Here is a 25,056-nt window from a genome sequence, read left to right as displayed (position 1 = left end):
GGAGTTCTGTCAGGAAAAAAAAAATCATACTCACCTGTGCCTTACGGGGACATTCACCGGGAGGCTGCTGATCTTCTTCTTTCCCTCCGACAGCCGTCCAATCACAGGGCAGAAGCCGGCAAAGTTCCAGCTTCCGCCCCTGCTCAGATCACTGCCGGACGGTAAGTCCTGCCGCCCGGGTCTGTGGTCGACGCATCACAAGTGACTTGACAACCACTGATTGGCCTGGCCACATCTAACCTCTGCTATCCTTGGAGAGTTGACGGTGAGTGCGCATAGCCGTGGACTCTCCGAGGACGGCAGAGGATAGACACGTGCAGGAGCCACTCCCTCACGCACCAGGCAAACAGCAGAGGGAAGAACAACAACGGGATTAGGTGAGTTCGCTTTGTTTTTTTCACTCTTTTTTTTGTACAGGTTACACTCTACAGGGATGCAGGAAAGGATGCAGGTATGTATCCTCTTTTTAATTTTACTGACAGAACCCCTTGAACTGTGCTCCTAAATCCTTATGTGTAGGAACTATGTAGCAGTCTTTTGTAAGGCCACTTTCAGACAAGCATATTTTCCACCGCAGTTATACAGATCCGTATTATGGACATGGTAGATGACATTACCACCATATGACATCAGTATTTTATCAGTATTTGTCTCATTATTTACTATTATTGGTTTTTTTTTACTGCGCAAATACTGGTACGTATATAACCAATAGAAAATAGTAGCAATACGGAGGCAAAAATGCAAAAAATAGGTCATACTGCCTTTTTAAAAATGGTCATCAAAAATAGCGCCATGTGAAAGGATACATAGATCTACATTAGCTTCATATTATGGTTCGTTAAAAAAATGACCAAATATGGAGTTATAATATGCTTGTCTGAGAGTGACCCAAATGTACTTTTTTGTGTTCCTTCAGCTCTCTGGGAGGCATTGTTATTCATACTGGTTGATTTCCCTGTCATTCAGACATCCAGAACCTCTTCCTTGCTCAGGATCCCCCGATATTGGACACAGAGAGAAATTATCCCCTCATATCCCGTTTACTGTACAGTGATATTCTTGACTTGATCTACAGTATATCTTTAGATTGTGGAACACAATTTGATATGATTGACCCAATGCACAGGGATTGGAGCCCTTAGCCTTATTAATTTCCTAAAAGCTACAATGTTTTAGGAAAGAAATAGAAACCAAGAAATACTGGGAAGTGTAGTTCAATAGGTGCATCAGTGAGAAAGTAGCTAGCATTCATTACCTACTTGCATTCATAAGAAATTGGCAGTCTGAGATATAACCGCATAAAAAGAAAAGAAAGAGATGGCATCCTTAACAGAAACATGTAGCAATGTAATCTATACACATAACCTAACTTTTCAGGTAGTACTGAAGGTCTGAATGTTGTCTGTTTTGGATTAAATTGTAGATAAAACCATATATTTCTGTCTGGTAAGTGTTTGAATAGAACAAATATATTGCACATTCCTGTCCCGTTCATTATTGGGAGAAATGATACTGTGTAATAGTTTAGCACAGTGAGCCATATATGTGCAAATATACACAAAATCCACCAATATGTATATGGAATATGTATAATTTACACTCTTGTTGTTACATAAATAAAATGTATTGGCAACAAAGAGTATTTGGCTTACATTTTTTGTTGTAATGGTACATTGCCTGAAATGCAAGAGCTATGTATAATATAAACCATGCAGATGAGCTGACATCTACACTGTTTAGACGGAGCTCTGACATTTTCAGGCAATGTGCTGTTATAATAAAAATGTAAGCCAAATCCTCTTTGTTGCCAATACATTTTATTTATGTAACAATTGAGAGTGTAAATTACACATGTTCCATACATACTGGTGGATGGTTTTGGGGTGTCACAACAAGTAAACCAGCTGATATGCATATATATGACCTACCGTGCTAAACCTTTTCACACTTATCTTAAAGTGTAACTGTCATTTAGACTTTATAATGTACAGAATAAGTGATTCTAAGCATTTTTGCAAAATTTTTTATTAGCGTATTTTGTATTTTTCCTTCAAAACCCCTTCTGTTATGCAGCTGGGTGACGATGTTGTTAGGATGTTGCACAGCATTGCAGAAGAGGGTGCTCCAGCAGTGCCTGCACAGTTCTTGCAGCGTCCGAGGAGCAGGCCACGGCCCAGGCTAAAGATTGGGCCTTGTCACAGTGACTCTACCGTCTCCCACCTGGACGGTAACCGGTGACAGGTCCAAGGGCCGAGGGCAGGTTAATAAATGGGGAACCCAATGCTGGATTACCTTAGTCCTGTTTTGTATCACGTGTGACGCCACTGTTTCTTCTGCAGCAGGGGATTCCTGGATGGTGGAGTAAATCTTCTCCCGCGCAGCTTTCGTGGGGAATTCCAAGTTAGCGGAGTAAATTCACACATGCACGGGTACTTTTTAAGACACAGCCTCCGAAAACAGATGGGCAACTGGTCGTTTGACTTCAATTTCCAATAACTAACCAGTTGGGCAGTTTCTTGATAAATGGTGTGACAGGGAGACCTCAGGGGGTCACAGGAGAAACCACAGCCAAAGTTATCTGTAAGTCTTGACCTGACATCACGCTTGCTTTCCTCTCTCAATCTCTACTGGTGCACACTCCCAAGTAGAAACATGTTGAAATTTGCAAACACTCCTCACTCAATTTGCACACAATTACTTCACTAGACATTCATTAGAGAGAGAGCTAAACTTTACTAAGCATTCTTTCTTTACCCTCCTGCACAATAGGTTAAATGTTGCATAACACTTTTTTATGATGAAGGTAAAGAGCATTTCCAACACAATTACTTAAATAACTTTAACCCCTTAATGACGCAACCCGTTTTTCTTTTCCCATTTTTGTTTTTTCCTCCCCCTTCACAAATTTGTAACTCTTTTATTTATCCATCAACGTCGCTGTATGAGGGCTTGATTTTTGCGGGATGAGTTGTATTTTTCATTGGTGCTATTTAAAGTACCATATAATATACTGAAAAACTTAAAAAAAATTCTAAGTGAAGTAAAATGAAAAAAAAAAACGACGTTTCGCCATCTTTTAGTGCGTCTTGTTTCTACGGCGCACAAACGGCAACAAAAGTGACATGATAACTTTATTCTATGGGTCGGTACGATTACTATAATACCAAACTTGTATAGGTTTTTTCTTACTATACTACTCTTTTTTTTTTTTTAAAGACATTTAATTTTTTTCAATTATTTTCTGGGGTCATTTTGTGCACGCAATAACTTTTTTATTTTTCCATTGACGTAGTTGAGCAAGAGCTCATTTTTTGCGGGATGTCCTGTAGTTTCCGAAAGTATCAATTTGGAGTACATATGACTTTTTGATCGCTTTTTATTGCGTTTTTTCTGGGAGACAGGGTAACTAAAAAAGTGCATTTCTGGCGTTTTTGTTTTTTTTTTTCGGGCGACGTTCACCATGCACAAAAAATAATGCACTACTTTGATAGATCGGACTTTTACGGACGCGGCGATACCAAATACATATTTTTATTTTATATTTTTTAATAATAGATATGGCAAACTTTTATAACTTTTTTTTTTTTACAATTAAAAAAACTTTATTAATTTTTTTTAACTTTACTTTGAAGTCCCCCTGGGGGACTTTAACATGCGATGCTTTGATCACTTCTGCAGTATGACGTAATGCTATAGCATTACATTATACTACAATTTAACAGGCAGTCTATCAAGCCACCCCACGTGGATGGCTTGATAGGCAGTCTGGTAAGGCAGCCCTGGGGCCTTTCATTAGGCCCCCGGCAGCCATGACACCTGCACGGCTCCCCCGATCTCACAGCAGAATTGACAGCGGCATTTAAATGGTCAATAGCCGCGATCGGCCGAACGGCCGATCGCGGCTATTGCCCGCGGGTATCAGCTGTTATAAACAGCTGACGCCCGCACTGTATGAAGAGAGGTTGCCACGCAACCTCTCTTCATACATACCCCGCCGCTCCATGACGTACCGGTGATAATGTCCTTCATGATAATGTTCGAGAAAACAGAAGGCTTTGAAATAGCACACAAAGTCTTTTACTAAACTTCAAAAACAAGATAATAACAAAAGTACTTGAATAAACATTCTCACCATGAGGGAGTCTCTTAACACCATGTAGTTATCTGGTATGTGGCAGTGGATTCTTCAGGCTCCAACTCATTAGAAAACCCCGTAACGTTGGGTCTCTGCCAATATCCTCTAAGTCTTTGCAAATACCCCGGAGAAGGGCTTTGTGTAACCACATAAGGCGGAAGAGGATTTCTCGGAGGTGGACTCGTTGGTCGCCAAATGGGCTCACCCACAAGGGTAACGAGAAATTTTGGTCACTGAACACCTTCTCAAAGGGCAACAGGTACGGTGGCAGCTAGTCTCTTACTTCTCAGTTTAGATAATGCACCAGGATCCACGGAGAGTATCAGCTTTCAGTATAGCCGCTTCTATTCTGTTAATGCTGCAGTCTCGCGGACAGATTTCTGGTGGGGAATACGAAGCATCAAACGACTGTTCAGGCTACCCGGTCTCCAAGTTAGCAGACTCCCTCACAAGAGGGGCGGCAGTGGTAGTGCAGAACATCAGAGCGGAGGGGACTGGCGTTGGCCGTAGGGTAGGAGAGAATTGCGACTGCCATCTCTGTATCTCTTCGCTCAACCAAGGCTGTAGCTCCGGTCGTGGGCCACCAGAAAATTTCTGCTTAGGTCCCAGCACCATCTTGTTGGAGTGAGTGTCCTCATCAGTCTGCTTGAGCAGCTCAAGTGGCTCACTAGAAACAGAGGAAGTCTCCTCCTCTGGGTGGTTCTCAGCTGCAGACTGTTGCTCCGCATCGGGACAAACCCCCCTACTTTCTCCTCAGCCTTGGCGGGAACTGTGTTGCAGGAATTTTTCACGGGCTTGAGACTCCCTGCAGAACATGAGGGCTGAGCGCCATCTTGGCTCTGAATACTATCACAGTCCACATGAACACTTGGTTGCACACCATGTAATGCAGGCAACTCCACACAGTCCAACAACACCGAACATTCCCTATGCAATCTGTAGCGCTTCTCTGCCACATACAAATCAAAGTTTTCCTTCTGCATCCTCAGAATGCAGCCTATCCTGACACCACTCTGACAAATGTCCATAGGGTCAGAGGACCCACAATCTATTTATAAGAGTCAGAGAGATCTTGTCCTGGATGACTGAGAAAACAGAGGGTGTTGAAAATGAAAGTAACTTCACCTTAGCACTGCACGGGCAACAATCCTTCCGCGACAGGGAAAATGACAGGAAAAACGTCTCTTTTGGCGGTTTTGCTTCTTTCTTTATAACAGGCACATAAGATTTATCCTGTTTGTGACACCAAGGTAACTCCGCCCTGCAGTGTCAGAGGAGCCACGGCCTAGGAGACAGTGGGGTAGAGCTTGGGCCTTGTCACAGTGGCTCTATCGTCTCCCACCCAGAGGGTAACCAGTGACACGACCAAGGGCTGAGGGCAGGTTAATAAACGGGGAACCCAATGCTGGATTACTTTAGACCTGTTTTGTATCACGCGTGACGCCACCGTTTCTTTTTCAGCACGGGATTCCTGGATGGTGGAGTAAACCTTCTGTGCAGCTTCCATGGGGAATTCTAAGTTGGCGGAGTAAATTCACACACACACACGGGTACTTTTTAAGACACAGCCTCCGGAAACAGATGGGCGACTGGTCGTTTGACTTCAGTTTCCCATAACTAACCAGTTCAGCAGTTTCTTGATAAATTGTGTGACAGGGAGACCTCAAGGGGTCACAGGAGAAACCACAGACAAGGTTATCTGTAGGTCCTGGTCCGTCACCACGCTTGCTTTCCTCTCTCAATCTCTAATGGTGCACACGTACGAGTAGAAACACGCTGAACAACTTCTGGGGTTGACAGTCGCCGACAATCACTAGTCCATTATCTAAGCTTCCTCCATTCTGTACCACACAGGTTGAAGGTACCTATGTGGGCTTCCTGCAGAACTCCCAACACTCCTCTTTTTGACAGAACCAGTATAGAACTCCGAACTCTCTCTACACACTGCTTGCAAACACATATATTTAGCATCATCACGTGACAGACAAAAAAAAAAAAACCCAGACAGTCATCTCACATACCAGACACTTAACCCTTTCAGTCCTGCAGCTATGCAATACACATCATTCTTGCAACACAGAAGACAACGACAAGACAAATGCATGCATACAGTTAAGGAGGGGCCTAGAGATGAGCGAACGTACTCGGTAAGGGCGATTTCGCAATCGAGCACCGCGATTTTCGAGTACTTCACTACTCGGGTGAAAAGTACTCGGGGGCGCTGTGGGTGAGCGGGGGGTTGCAGAGGGGAGTGGGGGGGGGGGGGAGAGGGAGAGAGAGAGGGCTTCCCCCTGTTCCGCGCTGCTACCCCCCGCTCCACCACGCCACGCCCCGCCCCACAGCGCCCCCGAGTACTTTTCACCTGAGTACTGAAGTACTCGAAAATCGCGGTGCTCGATTGCGAAATCGGCCTTACCGAGTACGTTCGCTCATCTCTAGAGGGGCCCCATTGTACTGGGCCACTACATTCTCTCCAATGCAGACACAGCTGTTCACATAGAACACTGTATTAACGGATGCCCATTTTATGTTTTATTAATTTTAACCCTACTTTGTCTTCCTGTGCCCTGCTGCTGTTTCCCTGCGCTGGTGTTATTCCTCTCGGGTCTCTGCGGCTCTGTTGTCTGGCACTGTGAAGGAGAAGCCATTCTGCTTCTCCCCTTCACAGTGCCCACTCCCCACAGGACCTAATGCCCTGTTAGTGTCTCAGTGCATCTGGTGTACAGTACAATACAGTACAGACAATGTATCTGGTCCACTGGGAACAGCTGTGTCTGCAATAGAGAGAACAGTGCAGGCAAAGCTTTCCCTCTTCTGCTATGCTGTTTATTGAGTACGGGTTTCCCTAGCTCCTTCCTAGCAACCTCTTCACCTACCTGGATCACCAGAAGAGGGGTTTTAAGGAAAAATGTACAGAATATGCAAGTAAAACATACGGCAGATATGCTTAGAATCACATCTTCTGTACATTTATAAAAAAATAAAGTGTCACTGTCATTTCACTGATATAGTCTAATCTCGTGTGAACATACTTGGTGGAGACACCTTCATTTCATCATGGCTCCAGCTTTTTGCAGAGCGCGTTGAATTCACTAGCATTATGTGGTAAACAATGGATATTGAATGTATCTGTAAACAATGAATGCTTCTTTAAGATCTTGAAAACATTTGAGCAGCATTGACTGAAGAGTGTGAGTAGTAACTCCTTTTATATAGGCCTGGGGCATGTTTGACTACTTCATGCTTGAATTGTGATGAATATTTTTTAGCTGTTTTCTTTATAATCAAGTTTTCATGCATGCCTGTTTATAATGGCTTCTCTCCAGCAAGAGACCTTTAAGGGATTATAACTGAAAAACAAGTTAGAACGCATGCGGATAGTGATTTTCTTATGAATAAACATACGACCCCAGTTCTAAAAAAGTTGGAACACTGTGTAAAGTGTAAATGTAAAGAAAAAAAAGCAATGCTTTGGAAATCCCATATAACCATGTTTTATTCACTGAAAAGGAAAAAAGAAACTCCTGCGCTCAGGGTGACCCAAAGGAAAAAGACACCAAAGTAACACCAAGGAAAACAGAGGGGACCCTTTTTTTGTGGTAGGTGACATAAAAGGCTGTGGATCCTGAGTAATGATAACATAGATAATTTATTATGAATGATGAAGGGTGCAACGCATTTCGGAGCAAAAAGCTCCTTTTTCAAGCACAAATCTGCAGGCACAGACACAGGATCTTGGTTTGATTTGTGCTGGAAAAAGGTGCTTATTGCTCCGAAACGCGTTGCACCCTGTATTGTTTATAATAAAATATCTATTTTATCACTACTCAGGATCCACAGCCTTTTTTGTCATCTAGCACAAATTTGGACCCAGCTTGTTCCAAGATATCTACCTGAAGTCCCTCCAAGTTATTACTTGACCTGATGGTTGGCCCAAACTCCCACCATCTCCCGACCCATCAAGGGCCAACAAGTGTCACTCATAACCCAGACCCCTGTCCCACCTCAGCTCCTGACTGCAGGGATATATTCACCTATGGCATGTAACACAGGAAGCACACCCACCCAGGCATCCTCCTCCGAGTAACCGTAGGACACCAACAAACATGGCCAGCCTGACGACCCTAAAACACCAGAGACCACAGCTGAGGGAACCCATACCACCCTGCTCCTAACAGCGGGCATATGGCTCTATAACTCATCATCACTGCCTCAGTTAGCATTGCCTATCCACAGGATAGGTGATAAGTATCTAATTGGTGGGAATCCAATCATGAGAATGAGGGTCCCATGTCTTATGTTTGCACAGGGCAGTTGTCCAGCATGCATACTGTTGCTTCATTCAAACTCTTACTTCTCTATCTTTGGTGTTCCCATAGAGTTTTTGAATGTAGGGACAGGGAGACATGAGAATGGCCACTTTATTAGACACCTATCTAGTAAGTCATTGGACCACTTATGGCCTTTGGAACACAATTCATTGTTGTGTTTATCCACAAGTAACAAATGACCCAGGATACATTCCCTACATTACTACTGCACCTCCACGACCCTGAACTGTTGACGCCTGACCAGAAGGGTTCAACTATTCATGCTTCTTGCACAAAATTCTGAAACTCCCATCAGTCTGTTGCACAGAAACCTGGATACGTCTGACAAAGTAATTTCCACTGCTCAGTGATTTCATTTTTTGAGCTTTTTTCTCTTAAAGCGCAAATTCACTCAAACTGGTTATCTGCTGTTATAGCCCATCTGTGCTAAGGAACAATGAGTTGTGCATTCAGATGTAATAGTTTGAGTGCCAGCATTGTATTTGGCTAAAACTTGCTTAACTAGGCGCTGATGTTTGTTAAAACAATTCTTGACATCCTACTCTGACCTCCTTTTGTCAGTGAGGTGTTTACAGGATCCCATTTTGCTGGATAGTTTTCCTTAATCACACCATTCTCAGTATACTCTTTACACCAGCGGTTCCCAAAGTGGCAGTCAGGGGCTCCGACTGAGGGCCTGTGTTGGCATACCTATGGCACATGTGCCGATGGCTGCTCACCACTCTAGTGATTACTGTCGGGGTGCTGCAGCTCCCCGGCTGGTAATCACGTTGTGACGCTGATCCCGGTACACACTCTGACGACAGTGTGCACCTGGCATCCTCCTCCAATGAGTCCTCTCCTCCTCAGTTCCGTGGGGGTCACTATTACTACTGAGGTCACTGTGGTGGTCACTATTACTACTGGGGCCACTGTGCAGGTCACTACTAGTTCTGGGGCCACTGTGGTGGTCACTATTACTACTGAGGCCGCAATAGCAGTCACTATTACTACTGGGGACAACACTAGTAATGGGGTCACTATAACTACACAGGGTGGATTTGCTGTGGAGTTTACAGTAGCAGCAAAGTAGTTGATATTTTGAAAATTTCATCCACATGCTGCGGAAAAAATCTGCACAAAACCCGTGCGGATATTGATGTATGGTGTGGGATTTAATTCCGCAGCATGTTAATTTAAATATAATGTAAATCAATAGCCCATCCAGCGCTGCAGCTTTACTCCCTGTTTTTTTTTAACGGGTCCTGTTCTTTTTATAACGACGGAAGTAAAAATTATATGTTGTAATAAACCACGCCCCTAATCTCTCCCCTGACCACACCTTGGGGCTCCACGAGAAACTTTTGCTTCACAAAGGGCTCCATGGCTGAAATGTTTGGGAACCACTGCTTTACACCATTGCATGAGAAAACTCCACAAGATTGGCAGCTTTTGAAATGCTGAATCAGGGTAGTCTAATGACAATGAATATGTTTTGCTCAAAGTTGCTTAGATTGCTGGAATTTCCCACATGAAACTGAGCCACTGAAAAATATGCTCTTTGATTTAATGCTGCGCGTTGGGGTTACATGTCTAATTTCCATAAAAGGAAGCTCCAATTGTAAAAGGGCATGTGTCACTCATAAAGTAGACATTTAGTGTAGATATTTGGATTCGTTGGTCTGCTGCTTTCATTCTGCATCTTTTGGAGACTGTCTGTGGGTTGGTGTCAGGGCCAAAACCATAGGCGTAGCGTCAGGGGGTGCTGGGGTCGCCATGGCGACCCGGCCCATGAGCTCAGGGGGCCCCGGAGCCGCCCTCCGACATACCCCCATGCACATTCAGTGCATTAATGGCTGACCGTTCTTTCCCCCGCATGATGCGGCAGTCAGAACAGCCAGCCTGAGAGGAAAAGCAGGGAGGTACTTACGTGGGCCGGCAGGGGAGGAGGGAGGGGGTCACATGGGACGGCAGGGGAGGAAGTCACATGAGACGGCAGGGCACAGGGATCATGTGCTGCCCCCCCTGCTTCCTGCTGAACGGGGAAGCTTCTGAGTTTACCTCTCCTGCTGCTGCTGTCACATGGAGGAGAAGTGGACCGAGCCCTGGGGTAAGTGTGTATGTGTGTGTGTGTGTATATGTGTGTGTGTGTATATATATATCTGTGTGTGTGTATATCTGTGTGTGTGTGTGTATATCTGTGTGTGTGTATATCTGTGTGTGTGTGTATATCTGTGTGTGTGTATATCTGTGGGTGTGTGTGTATATCTGTGTGTGTGTATATCTGTGTGTGTATCTGTGTGTGTGTGTATCTGTGTGTGTGTATCTGTGTGTGTATATCTGTGTGTGTGTATATCTGTGTGTGTGTGTATATCTGTGTGTGTGTGTGTATATCTGTGTGTGTATATCTGTGTGTGTGTGTGTGTATATCTGTGTGTGTGTGTATATCTGTGTGTGTGTGTTTATATCTGTGTGTGTGTGTGTGTATATCTGTGTGTGTGTGTGTGTGTATATCTGTGTGTGTATATCTGTGTGTGTATATCTGTGTGTGTGTGTGTGTATATCTGTGTGTGTGTGTGTATATCTGTGTGTGTGTGTGTGTATCTGTGTGTGTGTGTGTGTATCTGTGTGTGTGTGTGTATATCTGTGTGTGTGTGTGTGTATCTGTGTGTGTGTGTGTGTATCTGTGTGTGTGTGTGTATCTGTGTGTGTGTGTATATCTGTGTGTGTGTGTGTATCTGTGTGTGTGTGTATATCTGTGTGTGTGTGTGTATCTGTGTGTGTGTGTATATCTGTGTGTGTGTGTATATATCTGTGTGTGTGTGTATATCTGTGTGTGTGTGTATATATCTGTGTGTGTGTGTATATGTGTGTGTGTATATCTGTGTGTGTGTGTATATATATCTGTGTGTATATCTGTGTGTGTGTGTATATATCTGTGTGTATATCTGTGTGTGTGTGTGTGTATATCTGTGTGTGTGTGTGTATATATCTGTGTGTATATCTGTGTGTGTGTGTATATATCTGTGTGTATATCTGTGTGTGTGTGTATATCTGTGTGTGTGTGTGTATATATCTGTGTGTGTGTGTGTATATATCTGTGTGTGTGTGTGTATGTGTATATATCTGTGTGTGTGTGTGTATCTGTGTGTGTGTATATCTGTGTGTGTATATCTGTGTGTGTGTATATGTGTGTGTGTGTGTATGTGTATATATCTGTGTGTGTGTGTATCTGTGTGTGTGTATATCTGTGTGTGTATATCTGTGTGTGTGTATATGTGTGTGTGTGTGTGTGTGTGTATATATATCTGTGTGTGTGTGTGTATATCTGTGTGTGTGTGTATATCTGTGTGTGTGTATATCTGTGTGTGTGTCTCTCTCTCTCCCTCTCCTTCTCCCTGGATTTACTGTATTTATTTGCACCCTTTACACGCAACTAAAAACCGCATCAAAACCGCATGCGGTTATTAATAGTGTCTGCAGCTCCCTTAGGGTGACCGCCCACTACATTTTTTTTCACGGCGAAATTTGCAGGGTTTTTTTTTTCTGCAGGGGTCTATGGGACTTGTAATGCTAAAATAACGATCGCGCAAAATCACAATTTACCGCGAAATCGCGGTTTTGCGCGATCGTGATTTTAACATTACAAGTCCCATAGACCCCTGCAGAAAAAAAAAACGCTGCAAATGTCGTCGTGAAAAAAACCTGTAGTGGGCAGTCACCCTAATACCGTACGCGGTTTTTAAATACTGCATGCAGGTTTTTATGTGTCTTAATTGTGGTTCTAAAGTGCAACATAAACATGACCCCCCTGAGGCCGCTCTCACACACGTGTTCAGAAAACGCAGCTCAAAATCGTGGCATTTTTACCGAGCAGCGTTTTTGAACACAGGTTACAGCGTGTGACAGCACTCTTCAATGCACCCCATCATTGTGATGGGTGATGAGATGTGTTAAAAAACACAAAAAACAGGAACAGAACAGACAGCTCTCGAAAATCACAGTGTTAGAAACACCATGTTCGAGCACAAATTTGAGTAACCTCATCGAAATCTAAGAGAGTGTTGTACCGCGGTTAGTACGGCACTCGGGGCGCTGTGCAAATAGTGGTAAAAAGCGGTGTGTGTGAGACTGGCCTGCGGGGCTACAAACAAATCTTCATGTAGTGCAGGAAATGCATCATGTTTGGAAAGATTACGCCAAGGGGCTAGATCATGTATGCAGCACGATCTAGGTATGGGTACGGGGGCGTGTGGGGTGGAGGGCCGGGGTGGGGGGGCCCCGAGCTGAACTTTTGCACCCGGGCCCCTGAGCCTTTAGGTACGCCCCTGGCCAAAACATATACCTTTATAGGCCCTAACAATCTTAGTGGGACCTGCACATCTGAGCCAAAAGTTGTTGCTTTCAAAAAGTTGCCCTGTGGCTCATAGGACTCCAGTAATATTAGAGAAATATTCTTCATGGTTTATGAAGTTGAACAAAGAGAAATATCTGACCAAGTATTTTGACTTTGTTGTTTTTTTTTCAGTGTACAAGGCTTGTAGGATACAAATACATAGGTTTCATTTTAATACCCTTTGCAAGCGCTGTCTGTCCTGAAAAAAAAGAATATCCAATATGACCCCTAATGCTAAAGGGATGTCTCCCCTACTTTTGTAAAGTATCACATTTTGCATAAAGTGGACATGTCACCACGGCAGCATATCAAATCCTAGGTTATTCTAGGTAATTCCAAGTTAAAAGCGAGTGGTAGTCTGATTGGTTGCCATGGGCATTTTGTATTCATCTTTTGTATTTTCTGGCCATTGAAAATGAAACCATCCATGTCACGTAGTGTGTGGTTACTGCTTTATGTGTTTTGTGCTAGGTACCATTCATGTGGGATGTAATTAGTCTGCACTGACATTACTGTGTCACAATGCTATCCCTGTGGGGATTGAATTCCGCAAGATTAAATTCTATAGGGGAATTGTTTTCTGCTACAGAATTTAAGGGATTTTCTCAATATTTAAAACTGCTCCACAGCCACTCTGTTTCCTAACTGCTGTTGTCCAGGACCTGTGACTGCTGTAGCCAATCACTGACTACAGCAGTGACCTTCTGTAGCCAGTCACATGTCCTGGTCAGCAGCAATCAAACTACTAATGACCACTTGTCAGTTTGTATGTGAGTGCTTCTGATGCTCCGCCTCCTGGTGATGTCACTGAAGATCCTACAACATATATAAAACACAGAGCCTGACCGACAGAAGAACAACACAGTTAGAACTCTTAGAAGGGAGGACAAAAATGAGAACAAAATGAGAATACAACTAAGTCGTTATTATCTCAGACACAACGTAGCGGTCCTGACAGAAGACACCGACCTACTGTCACCTCAGCGATCCAGTGGGTTGAAGGACCTGCAGTGACATCACTGTTGTGGGAGGAGCCATTGTGCAGTTAGGTAGAAAGTACTGTATAATGGATAAGCTGACAGCAGCTACTACCAGGACTGTCATGGGATCACCTGTGTGGGTGGATTCAGGAATCACATGACCAGGGGCTCATCACTGTATCCAGGAGTTTGGTGATGTGTGGAAATCAGGATGGATGTGGATGTAGCAGAGCTGTGTTGGTGTGATGTATGCTAATCAGGATGTAGCAGAGCTGTGTGTGTGATGTTCTGTGTATGTCATTTGTGAAATAGGATGGATGTAGTGTAGCTGTGTGTATGATGTGTGTGAATCAGGATGCAGCAGAGCTTTGTGTGTCATGTGCTGTGTGTGTAATGTGTGGGGTGAGAATGGATGTAGTAGAGCTGTGTGTGTGATGTGTGGGGATAATAGTTGTACCATGTAACAGAGCTTTGTGTGTAATGTGCTGTGTGTGTGGGAATCAGGTTGGATGTAGTAGAGCTGTGTGTATAATGTGCTGTGTGTGTGATTTGTGGTGTCAGGATGGATGTAGTACAGCTTTGTGTGTAATGTGTGGGAATCAAGATAGATGTAGTAGAGCTGTGAGTGTAATGTGTGGAAATCAGGATAGATGTAGTGGAGCTGTGTGTAATGTGCTGTGTGTATAATATGTGGAGTCAGCATGCATGTAGTAAAGCTGTGTGTGTAATGTCCTGTGTGTGTAATGTGTGGGAATCAAGATGGATGAAGTAGAAATGTGTGTGGCATGTAGTAGAGCTGTGTGTGTAATGTGTTTGTGTGTGTGTAATGTGTGGGAATCAGGATGGATGTAGTAGAGTTGTGTGTGTAATGTGTTGTGTGTGTAATGTGTGGGAAACAAGATGGATGTAGTAGAGCTATGTGTGTAATGTGTTGTGTGTGTAATGTGTGGGGACAAAATGGATTTAGTGGAGCTGTGTATGTGATTTGCTGTGGGTGTAATGTGTGGGAATCAGGATGGATGTAGTAGAGCTGCGTGTGTAATGTATGGGAATCAGCATGCATGTAGTAGAGCTGTGTGTGTAATGTGCTGTGTGTGTAATGTGTGGGAATAAAAATGGATATAGTAGAACTGTGTGTGGCATGTAGTAGAATTGTGTGTGTAATGTGTGGGAATCAGGATGGATGTAGTAGAGCTGTGTGTGTAATGTGTTGTGTGTGTAATGTGTAGGGTCAGGATGGATGTAGTAGAGCTGTGTGTGTGATGTGTGTGGGAATCAGGATGGATGTAGTAGAGCTGTGTGTGTGCGATGTGTGGGGATTATAATGCATGTACCATGTAGGGCAGCTCTATGACGCATTGCGTCACCAGAAACACTGGTACTATAATTTCCTAATAAATACTAGTCAGGTAGTATAGAGTGGCCGTGGAGCAGTTTAAAGTAATGGGAAAACCCCTTTAAGTACATCTTGAAGAATTTATTGTTGCAGATTTCTAACATACTTGAGGTGTAATTCCGCAATTAAAGTCTACTTAAAAAAATAAGAAATTCCGTAAGATGTCCTTCAGAATGCATTTCGTAGATAAAATCATAACAAAATCCTCACTAATTGACAAAATCTAAGTCTGTGCTGCGTCCTGCAGACAATTACGTCCCATGTGAAAGGTCCCTTTTAACGGAAATTAGTGTTTGCTGCTAATACCGGTAATGTGGTTCAAGGCTCTCTAAATGCCAACACAACAATAAGAAGGTTTTCATAGTGTTTAGAATATTTTTGTGCATATTTTGATAAAACGATGCATTAGTTAATTTCCCAAACCAGCATGACAAGTGCATCAGAATGCAGCTCAGAAGGATCTGCTCTATACCATGCTTGCACCTGAGTCCTTTCAATTGACAATGGCATGTCAGGATAATTTTTGTGAGAGTGATACCATCAATAACGGTCATTCAATATTAGAGTGATCCCATTTAGTGAAATAGAGAATAGGAACGTTCTGCTGTGCTTGCATGTTTCTATATAGAGTTCCATGGGTTGGATTTATAAGTTTTTCCTCTTCTCTCTCTGCTGTTTTCTTGTAGTTAAGTCCATTATCCCAGAATCCTGTGTTACCTTCAGCAGTGAGATCCTACCAGAGACAAACCTCACTGGGATTGGACATCAGCAACAGAACGTACGAGAGCTTTCTCATTCCCTCCATGCCACCACCTGCTCAAAGGTCCCGGAGTGAGGAGATGCCACCACCACTACCAGCCAAAACACATAGTCGTAGTGAGTACCTTTTTTAATGAAAAAGTTTTATAGTAGATACTGGAATTGTTTTAGCTGCCATAGATAGATTGTCACTGGAGCCTGTTAAAATCAGCAAACAAAGCTAAAGTCTGAGGCTAGCTTTAGGAACATTCAAGGAGTTATTGTGTCCCATAAACTAGTCCATCTGTCTGCCATTTCTTCTGTTTCCATCTTTAAAAAGGAATGCCCTGTTGTAAGAGATTGATGGCCTATACTCAGGATAAGTCATCAGTACTAGATTGGCGGGGTGCGCTGCCCAGGCAACATGGGTGGCAGCGATGCAAGATTATTCTAAAAAAAGCATTGCTGACACTCAAAAATCGCAGGAACAAAGATGCAATTTTGCCATGAATTTGCTTCCAGCAAAAATGCGATCGCCTTTGTGAAACCAGCCTTATTGTGCTGGGAGAATCTGCTGCTGATTACAAGCAGCTCTCCATGTACTTACCTTGCTGCTCTGAATTGCATGTGGGCGATTTTCCTATGCGAGTCCGATTCTGAGATGGATGGTAAGAGAACCCATTAGAATGGATTAAGTCACACAAGTGAGTTTTCTTTTGGACAGATAGTCTGAGTTAGGGCTCCGTTCCACTGGCGAGGTAATCGCACGTTTTCAGTGCGATGTGAGAGTGCAAGCTCTCGCAGGAAAGTCCCGCACATGTTGTTCTATGACACCCTTTCCACTAGTGATGTTTAAGGGCAAGCTGCGATGCGAGGATTAAAAATCGCAGCAGGAGGATTGTTTCAGCGTTTTGCAGTTTTCTGTCGCCCATACAGTGCAATGGCAAAACAGATTTCCGCTTGCGATTTTACAGTGTTGCGATGCGATTTTCTTGCAGAGATATCGCAATCGCCAGTGGAAAGGAGCCCTAAGGGCTCACACCCACTTGTGTTTTTTTTAACGCTGCGATATCGCTGCGGTTTTTTAACACGATTGTCAATGGGACTTTCTAATGTTAAAAACGCATCGCAAGTTTGTGTTTTGCAATTTTTGTGCGATGCGTTTTTAACACTAGACAGTCTCATTCCCAATCGCGTCAAAAAAAACGCAGCGATATTGCAGCGTTAAAAAAACGCGCAAGAAAAACGCAAGTGTGCAGGAGCCCTTAGAAGATTGCTGCTTGTCCTATTTTTGTGTGATTCCTCTTCAAGCACATTATTTTCTATGGGAGTGTTAAAAAAAGGCATCGCAATAGCATGCCTTCCACTTTCATGTAATTTTATGTGATGTTTTTTTAATGCAGGTTATTATAGGGACCACATGAAATAAAGAACCAGGAAGTGAGAAAGAATCCTGGTAAAAATACATGTTTTTCACGCTCATGAAAAACGTGTGTGACAATAGCATGAAAATTACATGGAAAACAGTCAGCTTTTCAGTGACAAAAATCACACTTGCTCCTGTGACTACAGCCTTAGGCCGGCTGCACACGGGCGAGCTGGATTCTGTATGCAGTATCCGGCAGTGACCCCGGCCAGCGACCCGACGTACATATTTTTTTAATATTTGTTTTTCCCACAACGTCACTTAGTGATGATGCGGGTACCTGCGGCCCATATACAATGTTAATTATGTATGGGCTGTGAGTCGGATGTCCTTCATCGACTTTAATGGAGTCATCCATATGGAGTTCACAGCAAAATACAGCATGCTGCAATTTTTTCTCTGCTCTTGGAATACGCAATTCGTATCTGTGAGTGTGAAGGAAAAAGCGAAAGTACATACCTTTCAATGCATGCAATTTGCTGCGGGTCCTCAGCGCGGACGCCAACCGCGGATTCCACAATAGGCATCCAGTCATGTGAAGCCAGCCTTAGACATTTCCTCCTGCCCAGACAAAGTAAATCAGTAGGTCAGTAGGAGGGTTAAAAGGGGCTTTCTCATGCAGGCCCCTCTCACACAGGCGGTTTTTACAGCGTATAAGCGGGCATTTGAAATGCCCACTAAAAGCACTGTACTGAGCCTCAATTAGTTTCAATGGGGCTTCTCAGACAAGCACTGTCTGTTCTATTTTAGTGCGTTGCAGTGCTTCTTAACGCACCACATCCCCCTTTACAATGATGGGGTGCGTTAAAACGCTGACGACTGTGTTTCAAAACGCTGTTCCAAATCCGCCCTGTGTGAACCTAGCCTTAGTGTGTTTTCCAAATAATACAGTGTGTGAAGCCACCCTTAGGCTGCCTTAACACTTGTGAGTAAATTACACGATTTTTGTGCAGTGCTAGAGTGTGAAAACGTAGCATTATGAAACCCAAGCTTTTCAAGGACTTCATTCCCATTTGCAATATTTTCTCTCATGCGATGTTGTGAGATTTAGAAATCGCTGCCTGCCCAATCTTTCCGTGTTTGCAATGTGTGATGTTTTTCAAGGAAAAAGCATCACTGACGCTCAAACATATATATAAACAAATTACAATTTTGCTGTGATTTTCACCAGTGTGAAGGAGCCCTTATTGTGCCCTGCAATAGTATATTTACATTATTGAGGAGAGTCCACCTCTATATGAGTTGCTCTACAGGATGGCTGCCATGTAATATTGGCAGGTGAAATGTTTAACCCCCTTCCCCAGTAGAATCTATTGTTTTCCCGAAGCCAGACTGAAAGGGGTTAACTGATGAGACTCCCCTTTTACAGCTATGCTTGCATCTGGACAACTCCCTTTTAGTTTGTTGTTTCCTAAGCATGCTGCAATAAGCTGTTATTTTCAGGGTCATCTCCCAGAGGCTGCATAAGTGAAGTTCAGGATGCAGATGTGGTAAATGTCTGTGGATCCCAACATTGTAGTCATAGAGCACAAATCCTAATGACTTGTGTAATTATTGTATCCTGTTTATACAATGCAGCATTTTCATATGAATTCTGTCATTTTGCACCCTATCCAGAAAGTCAGGAGTTTTCTTTGCACTCACCTGTCACTTCGGAACGCCCTGTAAGTATTTCCTCCTGCCCTTCTACTGGAGAGCATTGGGAAGGAGTTTCAGAAGTAGGATTGCAGCGTCGGTCATCTGAGCCTCCTCGATATACAGATGAACATAGCCATACACACAGTAGGTAAGACTGATCAAGTCAAGACTTCTTAGAATTATTGGATGAATCCATCGTTTTTCATTTTATACGTTTCTTTTAGCTTAAGCATGGATGGAGTAAAGTCTTACAGAAGAGTCAAATGTTCTCAGAATTTGGAAAGTTCAACTCAAACAAGACCTCCATTGCTATAGACATCATCTGCTTCCTGTGCCTTCCTTGCTTATTTCACAGGTGTGAACAGTAAAGGGACATGAAATGGGCCTGATGCAGACGACCATGTCAAATATACGGTACAATACCGAACTCCGCAGTTCTATACTCGTTCTGACTAAAACAAAAACTGTTGTTCTAGCTGTTTTCTCATCAAGGCACTTGTAGTTTATGGACTAAAATAGTACTCATTTCGTACCCATATACATAGGTCTGATTTTTTGAGTCTCTATTGCCTTCTAGATGGAAATAATCTGTATCTCTACGGTATCTTATAGTGCATTGAACACCAACTAGTGGCTCAGGAGCCACAAGGGATTTATCAGCATATGTTTGCAATTTCACAATTTCTTGTTTCTCTACATTAAGGTTAGGGCAGCCCGGCTGGCCAAAGATTACACTATGGCCCTACCACATTGCATCCTAATGTAAATGAATATGGTTGCATTGTGACTTTCAAGTGCTGCAATTCCACAATTGCAAGAAATCCATCAGGTATGGATGTCTTGTAGTTATCAGTTCCTGGCAACACTACTGGCATTTACTTATATTTTAGTGCACTCTTTGGGCTGAGTGATCTGTGTTGCGCTCAGTCATATAGCCCTGTGTAGTGTCATTCTCTCTTTTGTTTTTTTTTGGTAAATGTGGCCCCAACCATCACTTAAAGTTGAATTTGGTTCACAAGGTACAAACATCGCATGACCTGTGTTTTATAGAGCATGCCATGATTTTTTCATATGGCATAACATGGACTTACATATAAGAAAACAGTCTAAGTGTACACACAGAAATATGGAAATTTCTAAAGAAGAACATTAGCAAAAGCTACACACAGACTTTTTATCGTGTGACACTTGCAGTTCATTGATATATATTGAGTAACATGAGAGTTGCATATACATGCAACTCAAAAGATTTTCATGGGAACTGCTGTGCAACAAAATATCCAGAGGGAATACATGGGGTAAAATGAATTTGCACGCAGTTCCAAGATGGCAGCTCTAACGTAATGATCGCTATTAAAGGGGTTGTCCAGTTACTGGACAACATTGCCCCTATACCACCAACTGTGTTAAAATAACAATAACAGCTGTACCTACTCCTCTTTTGCATGGGGATCCAGCGCTGTAGCGCAGCTGTCGTCCCAGTGTTTGTTGTGAAGATAATGTCCCAGGAAGTAACCTGACAGCTGCCGCCAATTAGAAGTGGCAGCAACACTGCCTGTTCTCCTGCCATGATGCTAGGATTTCGGAATGGTGGTGCTGTAGTGGTAAGGTGACTTCCTGTGACATTATATCCACAACAAACACCACAAGGACGGTGGATCCGTGCAGCAGAAGAGGGGTAAGTACTGCTCTTTTTGTTATTTTTAGCATAGTTGATGGTATACGAGCAATGTTGTCCGGTAGCTGGGCAAACCCTTTAACTCCCTGCCAGTGTAGGATGAGCTCTGTTCATTCTGCAGAAAAAGGACATTACAGTTTTAAGAGAACAGAGCTTGTTCTAATTAAAGAGCTATAGCCCCGGTTCTATCGAGGCTGCCAACATGTTTTGGTGTCACTTTAAAGCTTATGTTCTTGGGGCTACAGCTATTTGAAATAGGGTTGGGAATACTGAATTTATAGCTGTCATTTTCACTCAGAGTGCAGAGGAAGGAGGGAGGGGAGAGGACCAGCTGCAGCATAAAAGCTCTGTGATCCTCTTCTATATCTCCCTATCACAGAGCAGGGGTGACGTGGACTTTTCTTAATGCTACTAGCCCCACATTACTCAGAAAGCGTATTTGCTCTCCGATTGTCACATATGGGGTTTTCCCCAGAAAATGAGTGAAATGATGAGGAATTGCTCATTTAATCAATACTCTACACCATTAAACCCTGCAGATGCTCAAACCATTGCAGACCGTGGAATCTAAATGTGTTTACAGACAAAAAATTGAAAACTTTTTTCCCCTTATAAAGTTTTAAATATTGAAAAGTTAAAAAACAAAAAATCTACGCACAAGCAACCCATACTATAAAATATTACTTTTATGCAGCACGATAAATTCCATTTTAAAAAAATGCCAAAAAAGCAGTTTTCTGATCATCTCACTTCCCCAAAACAGGAATAAAAAAATAATTAAAAAGTTGTAAATACCTCAAAATATTACCAATAAAAACTCTAGATATTCCACACAAAAAAACAGGCCTAAATCAGCTCTGTTGAATTGAAAAAAAAATTGCTGGTCCTGGAATATGGCACCACACAACATCTTTGTAAAAAAGGGAAAAGTGTTTATATTGTGCAAAAGTGGTAAAATGTTACCTCCTATAATTTTAGTATTGTCATAATGACTCGTAGAATAAAGATCACATAATATTTATCCCACACTGTGAACACCATATAAAAAAATCACAAACAAAAGTGACATGTATTCTGTTTTTATTGCCCCCCAGCAAAAAAAATAAAAATAATCATTCCATACATCATATGTACCCAAAATCTGGTTCCTATAAAAACTAGAACTTGTCAGGCAGAATGCAAGGTGTCATACAGCTACATTGCTGAACAAATAAAAAGGTTATTACCGCTGGAACACAAAAGGGGATACAATTACTGGCTTTTAAGGCTAAAATTAGTTATGCCACTAAGGTGATAAAAATGCATCTTCGGGCTTATTCAGACATGCGTATATCCGACGGGTTTTCATGCCCGGTCGATATATGTCGCCCCTCGCTGCAAGGGGAGGAGGCGGCACGGAACGAAAGCTAGTGCACTAAACTCCCGCCCTCCCTCCGCCCCTCGCCACTGCTTGCAATGGGAGGGGCGGGACAGAGCTAAGTTCCGCCCCTCCCATTGCAAACAGTGGCAAGAGGCTGAGAGGGTGCACGAGCTCAGTGCACTGCTCCCAGCCTGTCCCATCTCCTCCCCTTGCAGAGAGGGGCAGCGTATATCGGCCAGCCCATGGATAAGCCCTAAAGGCGACTGAGTGCTGCATCAAATATATTTACATGAGGCAAATTCCAAATCTACAATCCAAAGTGAGGGGTTTTCCAATTTTAACATGACTGTTGGGGGTTGAGGCTGTAGTATGATGAAATTCTGTGCATAGAAATATCATTTTAATAAAAAGGGTTGTGAATACCAATAAGTCTGTGATGTGAGTCTTTTTTCTGTAGTCCTGCTTGTTTTCTCTGCTAGCTGCTTTCACAACAGTTCTGTTGCAGCTCCTTAAGATATCATCTTATCACAGCTTCATCGCTCTGAATTCTTCCCCACAGGCTACTCTATGCTCCAGTGGAGAATAAGATACAAGTACTAGGAAAGAATTATTATCCTTTATTTATATGCTGCAGACACATTTCTCAGATATTGGACAGGGAAAATGGTAAAAAGCATTAAAATTTAAGACACCCAAATGGATAAAAATGTGAGTATATGCACTCCTGATCTTTTACAGGATGTTTCCAACAGACTGGAAGTCTGACTGAACGTAACATACAACCGCTTAGGATGTTACTTATTCTTACATATTAAAGTGCTGCTCGGTTGTGGTTTAAAGGAGATGTCCCGAGGCAGCAAGTGGGGTTATACACTTCTGTATGGCCATAATAATGCACTTTGTAATATACATTGTGCATTAATTATGAGCCATACAGAAGTTATAAAAAGTTTTTTACTTACCTGCTCCGTTGCTAGCGTCCTGGTCTCCATGGTGCCGACTAATTTTTGGCCTCCGATGGCCAAATTAGCCGCGCTTGCGCAGTCCGGGTCTTCTGCTGTTCTCTATGGGGCTCCGTGTAGCTCCGTGTAGCTCCGCCCCGTCACGTGCCGATTCCAGCCAATCAGGAGGCTGGAATCGGCAGTGGACCGCACAGAAGAGCTGCGGTCCACGGAGGAAGAGGCCATCTTCAGCGGTGAGTAGAGAAGTCACCGGAGCGCCGGGATTCAGGTAAGCGCTGTGCGGGTGGTTTTTTTAACCCCTGCATCGGGGTTGTCTCGCGCCGAACGGGGGGGGGGTTTAAAAAAAAAAAAACCCGTTTCGGCGCGGGACATCTCCTTTAAGGTACTAATAGATATAAGTATAACTTTAGTGTGCAATTAAGGCGTCAGTTAAAGCCTCTTGCTTCTGCAATCAATTAGAAGCAAGACGGGTTGTCAGCTGTAAGTCTCAGCTGATAACCCGGAGGAGAAGGGAGAAGTGGGTTTTAACCCTTTCTGCCTCCTCCTTTTTTTAGTACACATTGCTCAATGAGCGCGATGTACTAACAAGTGAAAGTATAAGTGTTACTTCCACTACGTGAGCCAGCAGTCAGTGATCGCTGGGTGACTTCTGGCACAGCAGAGCTAGAGGGTCACAGCAGACCCTGATCAGGTCTGCCAGTTACTATTGTCACTACAGGGGGTGTTTTTTCCTGTAACTGGGGCTTCTATGGATACCTCAGCTACAGTGGAGAAATGTCAAATAAAAAACAAAAACATGTGAATATCCCCCAGAGGTCTTATATGACATCACGGGGGACATAGATAGTAAAAAGAATAATTACATAAATAAATGTTAAAAAATTACAGAGTAAAATAACAATATATATATTGTTAAGAAAATAACTAAAAGCCGACGCCAACCTAAACCGTCGCTATATGCGCCCTGTAATCCCAAACCCTACATATTATATATCAAAAGTCCAAGACGAAATGAGGAACCTATTTCCATACTTTATTTTAGTGTAAATATACTAATTTTTAAAAAAAACTATAAATGTTTAAAAAATCATTTTTTTAGCTTTTTACCCCCAATAAAGCTAAAAAAGCTGAAAAAAAAGGTAAGTGAAAAAGATATTTAAAAAATAGCCCTATTTGTCACAGAAAAAAAAACACAGCAAAATAATTTTGGCAGCTAAAGGAAAAAAAATAGGGCAGTAAAACACCACATGGGTAAAATCCTAAAAAGTGTCTGGTCCGTAAAGGGGTTGTTCCGAGGCAAAAGTGACATTTTTTTTTCTGCCCAGTCCCCCTTCTAAATCAAACATTACAAAGTACTTGTGTAAAGAAGGTTTAAAGAAGGTTTCTACTCACCATTCTAGCGTTTCATCAACTTATAAAACTTCTTCCAAAGATGGCCGCCGGTCCTTTCCCAGGGATGCACCGCGGTTTTCTCCCACGATGCACCGCGGGTCTTCTCCCATGGTGCACCGTGGGCTCTGTGCGGTCCATTGCCGATTCCAGCCTCCTGATTGGCTGCAATCGGCACACGTGACGGGGCGAAGCTACGTGATGACGCGTAGAAGGGGGTGGAGCCAGAACGCCGCTCGTGCCTGGACCGACCAGAAGGGAGAAGACCCTTCTGCACAAGCGCGTCTAATCGGGCGATTAGACACTGAAATTAGACGGAGCCATGGAGACGGGGACGCCAGCAACGGAGTGGATAAGTGAATAACTTCTGTATGGCTCATATTTAATGCACGATGTATATTACAAAGTGCATTAATATGGCCATACAGAAGTGCTTAACTTAACTTGTCATCGCGGGACAACCCCTTTAAGCTACAAAACAGCCGTGTCCTTAAGGGGTTAAAAAGAAAACATTTATTGAATTGTATCTAGTTTTGAGGAATCTGATTTTACAGGTTTGCTTTATGCACACTGGGGCAGATTTATCAGTACTGTTGTAACAATACAGTTGAGTGATGTGTGAGAAATATTTATTAAAATGTTGCA

At 43.0% G+C, this 25,056-nt stretch overlaps 1 protein-coding gene across 1 annotated transcript in view; it reads left to right on the top strand.

Moving 5' to 3' along the window:
* Nucleotides 1-22,489, top strand: part of LOC136572048 (arf-GAP with SH3 domain, ANK repeat and PH domain-containing protein 3-like) — a 79,092-nt gene extending 56,603 nt beyond the window's left edge. Inside the window, exons 22-24 of the mRNA XM_066572668.1 lie at nucleotides 15,907-16,096; nucleotides 19,002-19,170; nucleotides 19,247-22,489. Of these exons, the coding sequence (XP_066428765.1) occupies nucleotides 15,907-16,096; nucleotides 19,002-19,170; nucleotides 19,247-19,337 (450 nt within the window). The 3' untranslated portion in view covers nucleotides 19,338-22,489. The remainder of the gene's footprint in view (nucleotides 1-15,906; nucleotides 16,097-19,001; nucleotides 19,171-19,246) is intronic.
* The last annotated feature ends 2,567 nt before the right edge of the window (nucleotides 22,490-25,056 follow it).

Source organism: Eleutherodactylus coqui, chromosome 1, assembly GCF_035609145.1.
Source record: "Eleutherodactylus coqui strain aEleCoq1 chromosome 1, aEleCoq1.hap1, whole genome shotgun sequence".
Classification (NCBI taxonomy): Eukaryota; Metazoa; Chordata; class Amphibia; order Anura; family Eleutherodactylidae; genus Eleutherodactylus; species Eleutherodactylus coqui.
Note: the sequence above shows the minus strand (reverse complement) of the source record. Positions and strands in the feature narration are given on the sequence as shown.